The sequence below is a fragment of the Anolis carolinensis genome, chromosome 5 (assembly GCF_035594765.1).
Source record: "Anolis carolinensis isolate JA03-04 chromosome 5, rAnoCar3.1.pri, whole genome shotgun sequence".
NCBI classification, from domain to species: Eukaryota; Metazoa; Chordata; class Lepidosauria; order Squamata; family Dactyloidae; genus Anolis; species Anolis carolinensis.
In genome coordinates this window covers 14,605,854-14,624,841 of record NC_085845.1, presented here as the reverse complement: position 1 = coordinate 14,624,841, position 18,988 = coordinate 14,605,854, and the positions used below count along the sequence as shown (strand labels likewise).

The following is an 18,988-nucleotide window of genomic DNA, read 5'->3' as shown; positions in this document are numbered from 1 at the left end:
CCGCTGTCAGTTCCAGCTTCTGCCAACCTAGCAGTTCGAAAACATGCCAATGTGAGTAGATCAATAGGTACCGCTCCAGTGGGAAGGTAACAGCACTCCATGCAGTCATGCCGGCCACATGACCTTGGAGGTGTCTACGGACAACGCCAGCTCTTCGGCTTGGAAATGGAGATGAGCACCAACCCCCAGAGTCAGACATGACTGGACTTAATGTCAGGGGAAACCTTTACCTATCAGACTAATACTTGCTTAATAAAAACTTACTGAACTCATGAGAGCATTTAGGCCCTTTCTACACTTCCACATAAAATCCAGATTATCTGTTTTAAAAATGTGGATTATATGTTAGTGTAGAAGGGGCCTTAGACTGACACTGCAATTTGAGGCATATGCAAAGCCCTTTAAGTACAATTGGACCTCTATGTAAGTGTGAGGATGGTGCCCCTTGTGCCCAAATGTTACTGCAATGCAGCTCTTATTCCTTCCAGACAGAATCTGTTTCTGTTGTCTGCCCTTTCTGCTACTTGAATTCTCTTACGCTTTTTCTATGTGTATGGGTTCAAGAGGTAGAAAAGCGATGGAAAACATTGTAAACACTGCCCACTACTAGCATATGCTCCTGTTGAACTAGAACTCCCAGATCCCCTAGCCAGCATGGGGACATTATGAGCAGGGACAGGTTGGAAGAAAAGCCACAGGGACTTTTAGTATCGCTTGGGAAAGCTACTTTTTGGACTTGGTGTCCTGCTTTGGAAAATCTTGCTTCACAACAGCCGTTTGCAATCTGTTATCCTCCTGTTATGCTGGGCTATAATATCCAGCTTTCTCATGCACCTAGGGATGATAGGAAGCATAATCTAGTACATATGCAGAGCCACTAAACTGGGAAGGGATGCTGTGAAGCATTCTAAATTTTATTATGTTGAAGAGGAAAGCCAAAATGTGTTAAGTGAGCAACTGGTCTGAGAGTTCAAGTTCTACATATTCTTCTGTGGATATAGATATTGTGTGTGGGTGTTATTTTCTCCTCATTAAATCATTATAAAATCTTGGCTAGGATCTATTTTCTCCCTTCATATAATGAGGGAAAAAAATATTGCCAAATGGTAGAAAGGAAACGTGCCAAAGGCAATAGCAGAAGACCAACCTTCCCTCCCTCACTACTCTCTAAAATGAGGGCATTTAAGACAAAAGCATATGTGCATATGCAAACCCGCTGTGTTCTTGCCAGTAGTCGATCTGGAACTAATTATTTAATGCAAAATGTGCTGCATACATTTCACCTCTTGTGGAGGCCGATGGCTTTCCTTTCAATGAGGTGGTGACCTGGGTTTTGACCTCAAAGGGACAACCCATGGTACTGAATTTTATCCCTTAAATATATTCACCAGTTTACTTAGCATATTTCATGTTGTTCAGAGAGTGGGTTCAGCACCTGGGATAATTCATTTAAAGTGGTGCAAAGAACAAACAAAATATGCAGTGAATTCACCACCCAACCAACATGGAAGCCAAGAGCTACTGATGCTAATAGTTTCCATACTATATCCCAATAGGAAAATAGGCCTGACCTGCAAGGGTTCAATAAAACAAGAAGGCAGCTAGAAATTTAGGCTATCTACACTGCCATATAATCCACTTCAAAGCAGATAATCAGGATTTTATATGACAGTGTAGATGGGGCCTTAGACTCTATATTTAAGACACTTGGGAGATTGATAGATATTGTCATTTTAGGGGAAAGAAACTGATAGGTTAATCTTATTTTAAGAGGGAAGATACTTCATTTTAAGGGGAAGCCATAGGACCAAGGGAAACTCCCAGCATGACCAACTGAGCCATACTGAATTTTAAATATTTGCTAAAATGTTAGCTATTAGCCTTCCACACAGCCATACAACCCAGAATATCAAGGTAGAAAATCCCACAATATCTGCTTTGAACTGGGTTATCCAAGTCCGCACTGCCATATATTCCAGTTCAAAGCAAAAATGTGGGATTTTATTCAGCTGTGTGGAAGGGGCCTTAGAGTTCTTCAACTGATCTCTCCCTTCTCTTCTTCTTTTCTAGCAAAACATCATGTATTTTTTCCAGCATATATTATTTTGTTTTGTTTCTGCTAGATAATGGAAAAGGGTGAAAAATGTATGAATGTTACCAAAGCATTCCTCCCGACTGTTGGACTTCAGCTCCCAGAGAAACGGTTCCTACACAAAACCATTTCCCACATATCCAGCAATGTGCTCTTTGAGGTTCTTGGGGTGTGAGAAATGAGATAGCTGTGGAGCCCAGATACTTGTAGGATGCCTTCCTCTTGTACATGCCATAAACTTGAAAGATCAACTTCTCATCTAGGAAAAGTGTAGAATGCATTGAGAAAATATGATGCTTTTTTTTCCAGATGAAAAACCCAGGCAGGTGGAATCCGATTTTATGCTCTGTCCAGCACCCATTCTCCATGAAGCTGGCCAGTAAGTATTTGGCCTTGTAATTCTATTAAGACATATCTGTATGTGTGGAGGAATGAAACAGATGGTGAGGCTCATAGTTAGATGGAGGCACCTTTGTGGCCAAATAAGCCATTTGTAAAAGCAGTTTTCCTCTTTTCTCTGCATGCAAATAACTGGTCTGGTCATGTGTTCACTCTGTTGTCAGAATCTATTATGAATTGATAATTTCTCTTTATAAAATATTGGATCATTCGAGTTTTCCTAATCCAGAGAAAGGGAGCAGCACATTGTTTAATAGATTACAAGCTAAACAAAGCTGGTTCTACACTGCCATATAATATAGTTTGAAACTGCAATATATGGTCAGGGTAGACTCCTATGCAGCTCAATATAGTTACATTGCATTATATGAGTCTAGACTGCTGTTTCAAATTACATTATATATACTATAGATGGGGCCCAAGACTCAGCAGTGTGATGTCGCAATTTAAAAAGCCAATGCAATTTTAAGTTACATCAATGTGAGAATGGTGTTGAGATCAAGGGAAGTAGATTCAGCAGAGGCTAGATGGCTGATTGCTTTGATTGTGTATTCCTGCATGCTAGAATGGTCCCTGTGGTCTCTTCCAACTCTATGATTCTGTGATCCTATGGGAAAGTCTCAGAGGAAAACATACTTCCCCTCTCTAATGGACAGCTTTCTTTTTTGGATTGAATTAAATCTACAATATGATACATTTGTGTAAGCCAACCTACAGCAGTGGAGAATGATCATACTTTGATGTGCCGCAGAAGCCATAATTCCCAGTGTTGTTACAAAGCCTAAATTGCTAGTCTTAAATTATAATTGTGGGTGCTGTGTGAGGTCTATGTAAACAATGCATTTTGTTTTGCTTTCTGATGAAATATGTTTGTATTTTCAATGTTGGTTTTCTCCCCTTTTCCCTCAAAATGGCAAGAAGTGCTGGGAACGAGCCTTATTAAACGGAGCAGATTTTACTTGAGAATATTTGTGTACAAAGTTATTTTTATGTCAGCCACTTTGTGCCTGTTTTTACCATAAAGACATCTTGAAATATTTAAAGTCATAAAATTGCTCTGTAAATTTCATGCAGATGCCAAATAATAGTATAATTTTATTTGCTAATGAATGTATATTGGCTTCTTGTTATCTTGCTAAGGCAGTAAAAGACATTATGTTTGGGAATCCTGTTAGTTCCAAATAGAGTAGATGAACTGGATCAGTTGTTTACAAATCAGTTAACATTTAGGAATACTAAGGGCCCTTCCACACAGACCTATATCCCAGAATATCAAGGCAGAAAATCCCACAATACCAGCTTTGAACTGGGTTATATATTCCAGTTCAAGGCAGAAAATGTGGAATTTTATTCAGCTGTGTAGACGGACCCTTGATTTCCATGACTCAGTGCTATCCAAACCTGCGAGTTGTAATTTGATGAAGCACCAGTACTCCTTAACAGGAAGGTGAAAGATCTCGCTAAACTACAACTCCCATGATCCCTTAGCATTGAGCTACAGCAGTTAAAATGGTATTGAACTGTGCTAATGATGCACCTTAAGAGCCTCTGTATATGATTTTCTCTTTCTCTCATCATAGACAACTCAATGTCACTTACAGGAAAATAAGATGAACTTTTTTAAGGTGGATAACACTTTAGTCTTACATACTCTGAGAGCAAAACTGTTTAGGTGTAAAAGTAAGATGGGTTAAAGCTCTCAGCAGTTTTGGAAATGATAATTTAGCTGCAGCTTGTTCTGTGTTTTAAATAGACTTGGGGAAAAAAGCTGGGACAGTACTACATGAAAACCTAGGATATTTGTGAAAACAAAAAAAACTTTCTTTGATTTTTTTTTGTGGGGGAAAGAATATGTTTTTTGTTTCCCTCCACATTTTTCATATCTCTAAGAGTGTTGGTTGAGCTTCAAAAGCTGTCCTTCCTCCTCCTCCTCCTCCTCTCCTTACCCACTTTCTTTGTGCCAGTTCTCCAAGGAAATTCACTGCATATGAAATGAGCTTTAAATAGGCAAGTGTGACCAAACAGATTTGGACAGCACCTTAAAAAGAATGAATGCATAGCCAGTTTAAAAAAAACTCTGAGAAGGTCTGTCTTGTCGTAAGTTATGCAGGGATAAAAAAACAGGCATGTTAACATACTTCCTTCTGGATGATCTTTGGGATTGTGGTTGAAATTCTTACATTATCAGTGACACTTGCAAACTATTATTACAATTTTGTGTCAAGATGCGTACTGCAGATCTACATGCGGTGATAAAATAAGGCACTGGTTTTAACATTTACAGCACAATCTTAACAGCTCTGTGGCTGAAGTGTTGTCCAGTCCTTATTCTAAGTGTCACTGACTGCGACTGAATGCCAGGTCGATAGTCCTGAAAGCTAATTCTTCCTCCCACATTCAGACATGCCTTAGGCTTTTGAAATCACTTTTGCTTAGGCTTAGTTTCTTACATATCTATATAAAAGATTTTTTTCCCCCCATCCTTAACATTATCCAAGCTAGAAAAGATACAGTGCTTACGGGGAAAGTGGAAACATGCATTTAAGCAGGCATTGTAAGTCGATTGGAAAAATTCAGTAGGGCCCAAATAGCCTAAAGGCATCAAATCCCATCTGATCTGGGAAGCTAAGTAGGATCAGCTCAATTTAGTACTCGGATGGGAGACTGCCAGTGAATACCAGGTGCTTTAGGCTATATTTCAGAGGAAGGCAATAGCAAATAGCCGTTGAGTATTCCTTGGTTAAGAAGACTTGGTTCTCTTTGGGTTCAGGTCATTATAGATTTAGATTGTCTTTTTTATTTATTTATTTATTTATTTATTTACAGCATTTATATTCCGCCCTTCTCACCCCGAAGGGGACTCAGGGCGGATCACATTACACATATAGGCAAACATTCAATGCCTTTTAACATAGAACAAAGACAAACAGACATAGGCTCTGAGCGGGGCTCGAACTCATGACCTCCTGGTCAGAGTGATTCATTGCAGTTAATTGCAGCTGACTTGCTCTCCCGCCTGTGCCACAGCCTGGACCACTGTCTTCAGTGTCGGAAGTAGTAACAAGAACCTTGTTAGTCTCCTACAGGTGTGTAAGTTCCCCTGTGGAAACGATTGGTCAGTTTTTGTACAATTTGGACTAAAGATTGTGGAAGTTGAATTGTGTGCCCAATTATTTTTGTATATATGGGTGTTCATGCACATACAGATGTAGATGCAGTTGTGCAGTGGTACAGTTAAATGCAAGGGTTGCATACCATAAATGTGCCTAACTCAACATGGAAACATTTAAACTATTCAGAATAGCAGACTTTTCACTTATCAGTCAGCCAATCAATCAATTTATTGATGCTCTGACCAATGGTGATATGCATTTACAGAAACAACATTGAACAAACATCAATACAAAATACTGTAAAATCCAACAGTTAAAAGTAGGATGCAAGCAGGATAAAACAATACAAAATATACATCGTGATGAGCAGCAATGCAAATGCAACATGCAACTTTCACTTATCAATAAAAGAAGACCAAGGAGGGAAGGAGGGAGTTCCAAGACCTGGGAACAGCCACCAAGAAAGGCCTTTTTACCAAACACACCTCAGAAGCTGATACAACTTTGGCCCCTTCTACAGAGCCTCATAATCCAGATTATAAAATCAGATAATCCACATTACTTCTTTGAACTGGATTATATAGTCTACACTGTCATATAATCCAGTTCAAAGCAGATTATCTGGATTTTATATTGCAGTGTAGAAAGGGCCTTAAAGATTCCTAGATAAGTTTTCTTTCACTTTTGAAGCGGTCTTGTGCCCCTAACTCTGGTGAATATGAAGGGTGCAATTGTATAAGTTATAGTGTGCTCTGATCAATTATTTTTTATTGTGTGGAGAATATTATGCAGGATCATTGAGACACGGTTTAGTCCCTTCCCCTTTCCACTGGAGTCTGAAATGGTACAAGCCCAATAATAGACACCACACGTGGGCTCATCTGTTTTCGTTCCAAAATGATCACCACCCCGCAGCCTGCCAAATGAACACAAAATGTGCTGGATCTTTATTGCTGCGTGTCTTTTAAACCTTGGTGAAAATTATCAGAACATGCTGTATTTTTATTGTGTTGGAATGTGGCTGTCAGCCTCACAAAGTGTTGCTTGCAGTCGGCACAGCACCAAATCGTAATGGCACGGCAGGCAGAGGACTTGATAGCCGGGCAGTTCTTGTTGGGTTGACCTTAGACAATGCACTCCAAGGCCCACTGGGGATTGGTTACAGATGTTACATAATGGTTTCAGCTTGCAAAATTTATCTCAGTTTTGTTTGGATTTTAACAGTCTTGGAAGGACTTTTAAGAATTACAGAGTGTGGCCCAAGCAGTGTCTGGCAAGTTAGGAGGCTGACTGCAATGAAAGCAAATGTACATATTTGAACTTCTGACTTTCCGTTGGCACAGCCCCCACTGTGTTTGGATATCTCCCAAGAATTCTCCTCAAGTGGGGTGAACTTGACTAACTCACTCAGCAACAAGCTGCAAACTCCTCCTTTCTCTACTCCATCTCCCCTATCCCCATGGGATCAGGAAAAAAAAATCAGTAAAAATAGATTTTGCAACCTCTAGTGGCAGGAAGAAATTTCCCATGTGTGTGTGTGAAAAAACAGTATAAAACAATACTCTTGGAGTACCAAATCCAGAGTTTTTAAATGTTACTTATTGGAATTACAGTAGAGTCTCACTTGTCCAACACTCGCTTATCCAACGTTCTGGATTATCCAACGCATTTTTGTAGTCAATGTTTTCAATACATCATGGTATTTTGGTGCTAAATTCGTAATTACAGTAATTACTACATAGCATTACTGAGTAGTGAACTACTTTTTCTGTCAAATTTGTTGTATAGCATGATGTTTTGGTGCTTAATTTGTAAAATCATAACCTAATTTGATGTTTAATAGGCTTTTCCTTAGTTTCTCCTTATTATCCAACATATTCGCTTATCCAACATTCTGCCGGCCCGTTTATGTTGGATAAGTGAGACTCTACTGTATATCTCCTAGCATTTACAGCTAGAATGATCAGTGCAGTGGCCACATGGGTGCTGCAGTTGACATTAGCAATCTACTGACTGTTGGGTTCAAAAAAGTCACATTGTCTATCTTTGCTACTCTGAAAATTGGTTATAGGGACATAAGCCCTCTGTTGACAGCAATTTTCCTCAAGAATTTCAGGGTTTTTTTTTGTTATCATGCCCTGCTTGTGAGAATATTGTTCCTGTTAAATGAATTGAGAGGGCAGTATGTATCATTGAAAAAAGTTTTTGCTCTCAGAAGTGGTTGTTGTTCATATTTTCAATGCGTTGAAGACCATTTTGGTAGAAATTGATATTATCCTGAAATTCATCATTTTGAATACAGCAAGACCCCTATATCCGTGGAGGATACATTCCTTGCCATACCATGGTTACCTGAAAACACAGAGAAACTAAATCCTATTGAGTTACCTGATTTCCAATTCTAGCATTCCATAGAGTTCTTAGAAACTTAGAATTTGCAAGTTCTAAACCTATGGTAATGTCTGGAGGAAGCATACAATAGAATCACTTTGAGGACCTAGCAAAGACCATTTCCCCAAGATATGGGTTTCATGGTTATTGGGGTCTTACTATATTAGTCTTCCCTCCTTCCTAGGATTAGAAGGAGGATAAAATGCGAAAATGTCATGTAAGCATTTGGACAGTATACATATAATGCAAATAACTAACATTCAGCAGCCAAGCTTTTCTTCTTTTTTCCTTATGTTGCCACTGTGCATTGTTTCATATCAGTTTATTCATATCCAGACACTATGAGTCTATTTAAACAGGATATGATTTGTAGGACGATGCATTACTGCAAGATTCAGGGTTTTGTTCCTCCCTGTCTCCTGAACCCCACAGTTTTGCAGTCTCAGCTTTATTGGGCTTCTACCTCTTCTCACAGCAAGTTTTTTTAAAAATTTCTTTAGTTCTACCTTTGTGCAAAGCACACATTTCTTTCAGTGAAGAAACTCAGAAACACATGTGAGAGTGATTAAAAAAACCAAAACAACTCACTAATCTGATTTTGAAATCTAGGATTTTTATTACTAGCACATAGCAGCAACCGTCTTAAAAAGAGGTCAAGGAGTTTGTCAGATCCTCAAACCAGATATATTTGAGGAATGTGATCTGCTTTGTGTCCACAGCTGTCGTCATATGAGTCAGAAAAGACTATCCCATAGAATGGTAACTAGAGTGATTTGCATGCAAGCAGAGTACAGCACAGTATTATGTATTTCTTCTCTTAAGTAATGCCTTAAGTAAGTAATTATTTAAGTAAGTAATGATTCAATGGGACACAGTCCTAGGTGTCCCAGCTGTTGGAGGTTAGGATTAGGAAGAAATCTCTGGTAGTAGAATGTCCTCCTGCCAGTACATCCCTCACCTGCTGGTTGATTTTAGGATTTGTCAGTAGAGGTGCCCCAACAGATCAGCTTTACTGCTTACGATCAGCTGGTAGAAGAGAAGAGGAGAGTAATGTGTACATAATCTTATCCGATTAAGAACTTCTAAAGTTTCCATTGAAGTTATACACATATATACACATTTAACAGTTAACTTCATATAATAGTTGATGGCAGGGTTTGGGCGCAAAATTTGGATTTTGATATGACCTATGGATGCCAAGAGCCACACCATGGAGATTGGAATGGGCCACTGCCATCTCAGGAGGACAGTCACCCCTCACAACTGATGCCATTGCCCAGGCATTGTAGCTGAGAAAGTTGTGGGGGTCAGTTGTTCTTTTGTGTTTTCCCAGGATGTACTGAAATTTTGTCTTTTACAACTCTACTTGGAGAAGGGGGTGGTGTGTGTGTGTGTATCTCACCACCTTCTCTGAGTAGAGTCGTAAAAGACAAAAGTTTAGTCCATCCTGGGAAAACCCAAAAGAAGAACACCAGAAGAGACTTGCAGTTTCTCAAGCCGCTCCTGACACTATATGTGTGTGTGTGTGTGTGTGTATGTGTGTATTGAGAAACTGCAAGTCGCTTCTGGTGTGAGAGAATTGGCCATCTGCAAGGACATTTATCAGGGGGTGCCTGGATGTTTTACCATTCTGTGGAAGGCCTCTCTCATGTCTCCACATAGGAAGCTGGAGCTGACAGGTGGGAGCTTACCCCACATCCTGGATTCAAACTACCGACTTTTGGTCAGCAGTCCTGTCCGCACAAAGGTTTAACCCACAGTGCCACCGAGGCTCCGGTTTCTTATATTGGCCCATGGAAAAGTTGACCCAGAGTTTTGGATTCAATTCTTTGACTAAATTGTTTAGACATATAGAGCATATACAACAACCTGGGTATATATTTGCCAATTGTTGAAATACAGTACCCTTGAATTATTGACAGCTAAAGTTAAAATGACGTTTTCCTTTGTACTGTGGAGTGACTTTGATTTGCTTTTCCAAGGTATATGTAAATTGCATGTGTGTGTGTGTGTGTGTGTGTGTGTATATATATTCAAATTCACATTGCTGTTGGTGATGAAAAATTGCCTTTGAGAAACAATCCAAGTTTACTTTTATTATTTTTTAAGACAGGCAGGAAAGGGGCTGCCATTCAAAGTGATGGATGTTTAGTATAGTTTCCTAATTAACTTTTGGCTAAGGATGCCGAACCATTAAGAAGCTAGTTAGTATACGTCCCGAATAAACACATCTGGTCCTGCGCACAGTGATGCTTCTGCCTGGGTGTGGGTGACAGATGTGACGATGGTTCCCTCTGTCCTCTGCTTTAAATAATTAACAGCATGCTGGTGGACGAGCCCTCCAAGCCAGCTGCATTGTCTCAGAGCAGTTATCGGTGGACATGTGCCCCATGCTCATTAGTCTGCTCCATCTAGTGCAGCCTCATCTCTGTGCTGTTTCAACAATGGTGTTTTCGTCAAGGCGGAGATGACAAAATAGATGGCATTCTTTGAAATAACTGTGGACTCTTGGCTTCTTGGGTTTGAAAAGGCAGTTGGGGGAGGAATATAGAGCAGACCACCCGTGTGGGAAAGGGAGCCAAGTGCCCATTAGCAGGGGAGATTGATCTCTTCTCCCAAACAAAGGGCATTTCAGCAAGTGCCACCCAGATGTTTCATTCTTTGGAGGTGCTGGGATGAGATTGGAAGCATCCCTCTTCAGAAGATGGTGGCATCTTGTCTTAAGACTTGTTTCTTTGGGTGATGTATGGCTGCTGGGGCTGGAACAGCTGGGAAATTGCTGTTAATGGCACTGGCAAGAGGGAGGGGGAAGAGGAGAGAAAATAAGAGAAGGAGAACAACAACAGAACAGAAGACCAAGGATTTAAGTCATTTCTACCCTTTGATACATTGGTAGGGCATCTCTGTTTGTTTATGCCTTTGTCTGAGATTTGAGTTTTGTTTTGTTTTGGATGTTCTGGCCTGGAGTGAGTGAGAGTTTATGGGATGGGAAGTATTACTTTATGAGAAGGAGAGAACTTGAAATGAGGTTTACATTTGTGCTGCTGAAAGAGCAGAGTAAAGAAAAAGAAGGGGGCACAAAATAAAAGCATACCTAACGTTTACTTCCGAAGAGCTCAAAGCCTTGGCTCCTTCATAAGAATTGCTGAAGCGAATGTCATTGGTGTCCTGAAGATCTGGGATGCATTTGCAACCTTTTGCCCCATTTTTGCTTGACGGTCAACAATAGCACAGCTGTCCTTCTGCCTCGTTGAGATCTCAAACCTGCAATTTGGCAAGAGGAACAGAACAAATTGGATAAATACCAGTAAGCATGTTGCAAAAAAGGAAAGAAAAAAACAGACTGAATTGAACTCTGCAACTTGTTTGATAGAAATGATTTAAGCAGGCATATGGTATAGTGAAGCATGCTTTCAAACACATTGGCCTGCTTCTTCTTTCAGTGAGCTTTCAAAAAAAGTTATTTGAAATTAAAGAGGGAACTATGACTCCTTCATTGCTTGAAAAGAGGAAGAGGTTTACTTTTGGAAATTTTGTTTGGGAAGTTGCGGTTGACACATGCTTACATTTTCCCCTTCCAAATTCCCTTGATAATCCAGGACAAAGTTGGCAGAGTTACAAAGAGACTTCCAGCAATAATTTTTACTAAGTATAGAGTTTTCCCCCTCCCATTGCTATTTGCAGAAGACATATTGAAGATTGGCCTGAGGGTTTGAGTATCAGTTGTGTGCCTTCAAATCATTTTTGATTTATGGCAACTCTAAGATGAATCTATCATGGGGTTTTCTTGGGGAGATTTGTTCAGAAGGTGTTTGCTTTTGCTTTCCTTTGAGGCTGAGAGAGTGTCTCTTCCCCAGATTACCTACTGGGCTTCTATCACAGCACTGATTCAGAAGCGAGTCTCCAGAATCATAGCACAATTCTCAAGCCACTACATCATTCTGGCTTTCTTTGAGAATCCTACATATTTATTTTCTCAAAGCAGGAATGGGAAACCCTTTGCTTTTCAGCATCAATCTGTTGAGAAGTAGACTGGCAAGCTGGGCCAAAGCCAACTTTGGGTACAATTCCCCACCCCCCTTTATCCATAGACTTGATATCCAAAGTTTCACTTAATCCATGCTCCAAAAATGTTTGTGGACCTGTCAAGGTTTTCCATTTCAACGTTAAGGTCTTCTTTCAGGCCAAGTATTGTCAAAATATGGGATTCATTATTATCCAAACTTCAGGTATCCATAGGACATCTTGGAATGTATCCCTTGAAGAGAGGATACATCCAGATGCAGTGATACATGGGGCCATGCAATTTTCTCTCTTCATACCACAAGCCTCTTCCCATTCTCCAGTGGTTGCCATAGATTAGAGGTCCTCAAACATTTTAAGCAGAGGGTCAGTTCACAATTCCCCAGACAGTTGGAGGGCTGGACTAAAAATGGTTTGGAAAGTTTGGGGGAAAAAATGAATGAATTCCTATGCACACTGCATGAAAGAACAACATGAAAGAAGAATACAATATATTAAAGGAAGAACAATTTTAACCAACATACATTTCCTGCTTTTGGCTGATGAGATAATCAAGCTAATTAGGATTGTTGTTGTTGTGGTGTGCCTTTAAGTCAGGGTTGTTGTATGTTTTCCGGGCTGTATGGACATGTTCCAGAAGTATTCACTCATGACATTTTGCCCACAGCCTGGAAAACATACAACAATCCTGTGATCCCGGCCATGAAAGCTTTCGACAACACATTGCCTTTAAGTCGTTTCAGACTTAGGACAACCCTCAGTCTAAGGATATGGGCATGGCCTTAGAGGGCTGCATCCAGCCCATGGGCCTTAGTTTGGGGACACCTGTCGTAGATAAAACAGCTCTCCTCCTTTCAGTGTTCTGAACTAATCTTTTCAGGATTTCAAAGGATTCTGAAATTTGATGTAGACAAAGTTGTCCATCCCAGCCTTTGGAAACCAATAAAAAGAGGAGAATAAATGCAAATTTTCCTTTTCAAAATTAAACACTGTTGCACATCTGATTGATTGAATTTGTAAAGGTAAACAGAAAAAAGATTTTCCATATTGGTGAGAAGATGAATCCAATGGTGATTTTAGTGCAAATTTTATAGGAGATTATGATCTTTAGCACAGTTGGTCATAGGATTCAGCAGTTTGGAAGGCTTTATGAAATTCAGATTAAAAGTAGTCACAGATTTTCCAGTCCACTGACATGGAACCTACCAGTTGCCACTAATTGTGCAGTTATTCCATATTTCTCTTCCTTTTGGATGTATATGCATGCACGGTAAGAAATTTTGGGATAAGGGAAAAGATGGTAAATGGAACTCTTGGGAGGGTTAACACTTGAAGAGAACTTTATCAAATAGTACACTTTGAATGGCATTATATGGCCATATAGGTAAAGAAAGGTAAAGGTAAAGGTTTTCCCTTGACATTAAGTCTAGCCGTGTCCAACTTGGGGTTGGTGCTCATCTCTATTTCTAAGCCAAAGAGCTGGTGTTGTCCATAGACACCTCCAAGGTCATGTGGCCGGCATGACTGCATGGAGCGCCATTACCTTCCCACCTATTGATCTGCTCATATTTGCATGTTTTTGAACTGCTAGGTTGGCAGAAGCTGGGGCTAACAGTGGGAGCTCCGCTCCCCACATTTTAACAGCTGACCTTTTGGTCAGGAAGTTCAGCAGCTCAGTGGTTTAACCCACTGCACCATTGGGGGCTCCTATAGACCCATATAATGCAGCTAAATTCATTATATGGGTCTATTATTTGGCAGTGTACATCCAGCCTGAGACTCCTGTGAAAACTCTGTGATCAATTTCACAATGACGGATTTCCCTGGATTACCCCTAAGAGATATATATATGCATGAACATGGCAAGCTGGTGAACTAAGTAAGCATTTTTATAAGCTAATAATTTCTGTGGACTTGTTTTTGAAATCAAACAGAAGACTCAATGGGTGGAAAGTCCCTTGTTCAATGACCAAATGGCACCTGATGAGTCAGTGCGATTGAGAAGTAGCTTGCCAGCTCAATGCATGAGCTCATTTTAACCTGACATCCAAGCTAGCCTTATGGCTAATGAATGTTTCATTGTGGAGCCTGTGTTTTTATGCATGTTCATGGCTGTTGACAAGGTTAGATTGCCACAAAATTCCACATAATACCATAGAGTACTATGGTATTTTTGCTAAAGCAACTTAATCTAATCTTCTTTTACAAAAAGTTTGGATTGCCACAAATCTGAAAACTCCCTTATAGTATTTTAAGATGGAACCTTATTATGCAAATATGTGGGAATAAGTCCTATTAAATTGTGGGGCTTACTTCTGAGTAGACATGCTGAGAAAGTGCCCAATTATTTCCTTGCTCTTTTTAAAAAATGCTGGCACCTCAGTTCCAAAAGAACTTCTTTAGTCACCCTCACTTTAATAACTTTTTGAGCAGTTGCCAGTTTAATCTTCAGTGCGTAGAAATTGGAGGTAAATTATTTATTACTTCCAGCAAAATGTCTTTCATCGTTTTTATTTAATTTTTTCCCTATCTTTTTTTAATGGGTAATAAAATGGCAATCTTTTATTGGATGCTCATAAAGAAAGGCGCAAATGAATACTTTGCAAATAGGTTACAGTGGATTGAAATGTCAGCTGTATTTCATGAGATGGTGAAGCCCTTTTCAGTCCAAAGAAGAAGAGACAGGTGGGAGTGGGTCGTCTCTTTCTCTTTTACTTTTTATTTTAAAAGACCACTCCAGACACAAAGAAATAAAATGTTTTTTTCTTGTGGCCAAGATTAATTGACAGTCATAAGCAGTTCTTGCTCCTTTTAAAAGAAGTTCACCATTGCTTAGTTCTAGAAGAGGAGTGGAAAGAAGTTGGCCTTCCAAAAGTTGGACTGTTGCACCCATCAGTCTTAGGCCACTTCCATGCAGCTGAATAGAATCCTACATTATCTGCTTTGAACTGGAATATATGGCAGTGTGGACTCAGATAACCCAGTTCAAAGCAGATATTGTGGGATTTTCTGCCTTGATATTCTGGGTTATATGGAAGGGCCCTATGTCAACATATCTGGTGGTGCAGGGGATCCATAGATATTGACAAGTTAAAACATACTCGGGGTGATCAAGATAGTACAGGGTTGAATGAAAAGTAATGCCTCCACCTTCGTTACTTGGGTTTGGATGGGAATATTTTAATACATCAATCGCAGAAATAATCCTTAGAATGTGCTCTTTAACTACCACTATTCACTTTTCGACATAATCACCAGACAATTGGATACATTTCTGCCAATGATGAACAAGTTTTCTGAAGCCGTCACAGAAGAAGTCGACACTCTGTTTCCGCAACCAGCGTCTCACAGTTCCCATCGCGGACAGATCTTCCGATAGCCAAGCAAAGCAATAATGTTACCCACACATTCTTGTGAAATGCCAGTTATGCTTGAAATTTCTCTCTGAGTGATACGACAATCATCCTGTATCAATGTCAACCTTTTGCTTGTGAAACTTGGTGGTTGCTGTCACAGGACGTCCAACTCTTTGTTTGTCATGCAAGTCAGATGTTCCCACCACAATTTTTAAATTTACTCGCCCAACGATGCACAGTACTCACATCAACACAATCCCCATAAACAGCTTGTATTCTCTGATGAATCTCCTTTGGGATGACACCTTCTGCCATCAAGAATTCAATGACTGCACATTGCTTAAGTCACATTGACTGACCGTCTGCGTAGGGTTCCATACTTCGCACTTTAACAACACAACCGTTCAATGCTAAGGCTTCCCGCTAAATGGAACTGTAGAGGAGAGTCTACTGAACAAGCCAGTACTTGCCACATACCAGTACTGCCATCTATTGAGGAATTACAAAGGTGGAGGAATTACTTTTCATTCAACCCTCATAAATAGTCTGGAAACCAAGCCCCTTGAAGCATGACTTAGATACCTAGACATGTTTACCTATGAGAAGGGAAGTCTGAGAGTTCGTATGATAGTCATGTTTGAATGTCTGAAAGGACAACATGTAGAGGCTGTTCCAGAGATTGGAACACTAACCATTGAATTCAAATACAAGAAAATAAAATTTATCTAAACATTTGTTAGAACCTCTTAATTGTAGAGCTGTTGGACAGTAGAATAGATTGCTTCAGACCATGGTGACTTTTTTTTTGGCATACCTTATTTATTTATTTATGCCCTGCTTTATCTCCCTAAAAGGGACTGAAAGTGGCTTGACATAAAAACATTAGTATCCAATTTAAAACCTACAAACATTAAAACAGAATTAAACACAACCCATATTTTAAAAATTCAGTTAAAATCCATCAAACATATTCAAAGTTAAAAACCATACGGTCCCTTGACTAGATCTTAAACGCCATCATCTTTAAATATCTGTTTGAATTAAAAGGTTTTTAACAGGTGGGCAACTTTTGGTAGTGCTTTGTGCATGCATTCATCTCTGGTTGAGGGTTGGACTACTAGGTAGTCCTTCTGGTACCTTCCAACTATATAATTCTATGGGAGTTGTATTCTAATGACATCTGGGGAGTCATATATTTGGTTTTGTATAGATTTTACCACTAACCTGTTTACCAAAGATGGATAACAGCTACCAGAATTCCTCAGCCGGCATGATTACATGCTGGCTAAGGGAGTCTGAGAGGTGTTATCCAAAAAAGCACTTTCTCCATACTCTCTTTTTTGGCAGGTATATTTTTCTGGAAGAGTTGGGCAATTGGGGAGGGGGAATGCAATGACTTCTTGTGGATGGTATAATGCCTTTCTTACTGGCGGTATAATGGCTTTTTATGGATGATAGACACATTGGGATGTGATTGGCAGTAGTTATGTTTTGTTCAGTGATCTCACTCTATGGACTAAACACCCCCCCCCCCCAAAAAAAAAGATCAGATTTCAATTTCTTGTGAATCTTTCCCAGCTTTGAATAGTTGAACTGCATTAATCTGCTATGCGGTTTCATCCCAGGCTTTGAGGATTTGCCAAATACAGCTAAAGTCCCCTACCCTTCCTTCTTGATCAGGTGAACTTATTTATACATTTTAAAATGTATTTTATCAAACTTGTTTATCAATTAAATGTATATCCCGCTTTCTACTACACATAGTGCTAGAGATAATGTTCAAGGCTAATATCAACAAGGAATAATAATAATAATAATAATAATAATAATAATAATAATAATAATAATACTTTATTTTTATATCCTGCCACCATCTCTCCGAAGGGACTCAGGGCGGCTAACATGGGGCAATGCCCAAAACAAAAGCAGAATAAAACAATTACAATGAATATCAAAACAAAAACAATGATGACATCAATCAAATAAAATAAACAATCTAACATTTTAAATACAATAAAACACATAAAACCAGAAAAAATGGGTAATGATACAACATCAACCACTAACGATAAAAGGAGTCGGGCATATAAAAACACAATATCCAGAGCTTTTAATAAAGTGTGTAATCAAGTGTCAGAGAGTTAACTGGGGTAATATGGGATAAGGTAAGGTAGGAAGTAAAGTGTTAATAATAATAAACTTTATTTATACCCCGCCACCATCTCCCCAACGGGGACTCGGGGCGGCTTACATGGGGCCATGCCCAGAACAATACAATATAATAGAATATAAAAAGAACAACAAATCATAACACATTGAACAATACAATAAATGATAATATGCATTACAACGCAAAGTGTTAAGAAGTAATGTCTCGGTAAAAGAGTCTATCATGTTGGTGATTGTTCAAACGCACACTGAAATAGCCATGTCTTCAGCTGTTTGATAAAGGCAGACAGGGTTGGGGCCATGCAAAATTACAAGAATACATTAAAGTAAATCAGTGATAACTCATGAAGGAGAAGAAGAAATAGCACCAAGTGGTTAAAACCAGCAAACAAGACAGCTGAACAACCCAAAGCCTGTCTGAATGTAACTTGAAATATGTCATAGATATGTCCTAAGAAGATCTAAACAAATAAGAAGGTTGCTTGAGTTTCTCAACATGACATTTGCAGAGATGATATGATTAGGTTGAGTCCTGAAATGTTTATCTTCAAGAAGATGATCTGGATGACTTGACTGGAAACCTCTCTGTCAAATCCCCCATTTTGTAATTCCTGCCTCAGTGTATCAAAAAAACAAGCTGATATGTTGAATGGTTCTCTTTTGGATTTTTTATCTCTGTTTGGCTTGATGCGCTCAATGAGTTTGTTTCGTGTGATGTTTGTCAGACAGCCTGGCAGCTGAAGGCTGACAGAGAGATTCAAACAGGCAGCATCATGTTTGGGAAACTAGCAGGAGGAGAAGCTGGGAGACTTGGGAAAAATCTCTGGAGCTCAGAGAAGTTACTTTTTTAGGCTACAACTCCCCAAATTGTCCGAGTAACATGACCAGTGGCTGTGGGTTTTCAAGTTTTGAGCCTCTAGCCATGAGTATAAATAGGATTCAAAATTGTGTTAGTTGTGGGTGCAATTAAAAAGAGAAAGTTATGTGGCACTCCAGATATTCCTGAACTGCAACTCCCAGCATTCCTCTCCATTGACATTGTAACTGGGAGGTGTAGTTCATCTTCATATGGAGTGCTTCAAATTCAGAGCCAAGAGTGGATAGATTTTTGTAATGAAACCAGGGACATATTCATATTCAACAATTACAACACTATGATTCCATTTTAACTACTGTATGTACAACCTATGAAACCTTGGGATTTGTAGTGTGGCTAGGCACTGAAGCTTTCTGCTTGAATACCCTCCCTAATTGCAAATCCCAGAATTCATGGAGATGGGGCCATGTTAGTTAAAGTCGAATCATAGTGTAATAATTGTACAGTGTGAAAGGATCCTTTTATTTAATTTTCCATTTATCCAGACAAGCTTTATGGTAATTCTTAAACTTATTCCAGTCTGATGTGATTCATAAAACTGATCTTAGGATAAAATTGGGAGAACTTT

The 18,988-nt window shown here is 39.4% G+C and overlaps 1 protein-coding gene across 1 annotated transcript in view; it reads left to right on the top strand.

Moving 5' to 3' along the window:
- Positions 1-18,988, top strand: part of antxr2 (ANTXR cell adhesion molecule 2) — a 141,621-nt gene that overhangs the window by 48,035 nt on the left and 74,598 nt on the right. The window contains exon 10 of the mRNA XM_062981465.1: positions 2,402-2,471. Coding sequence (XP_062837535.1) covers positions 2,402-2,471 — 70 coding nt within the window. The remainder of the gene's footprint in view (positions 1-2,401; positions 2,472-18,988) is intronic.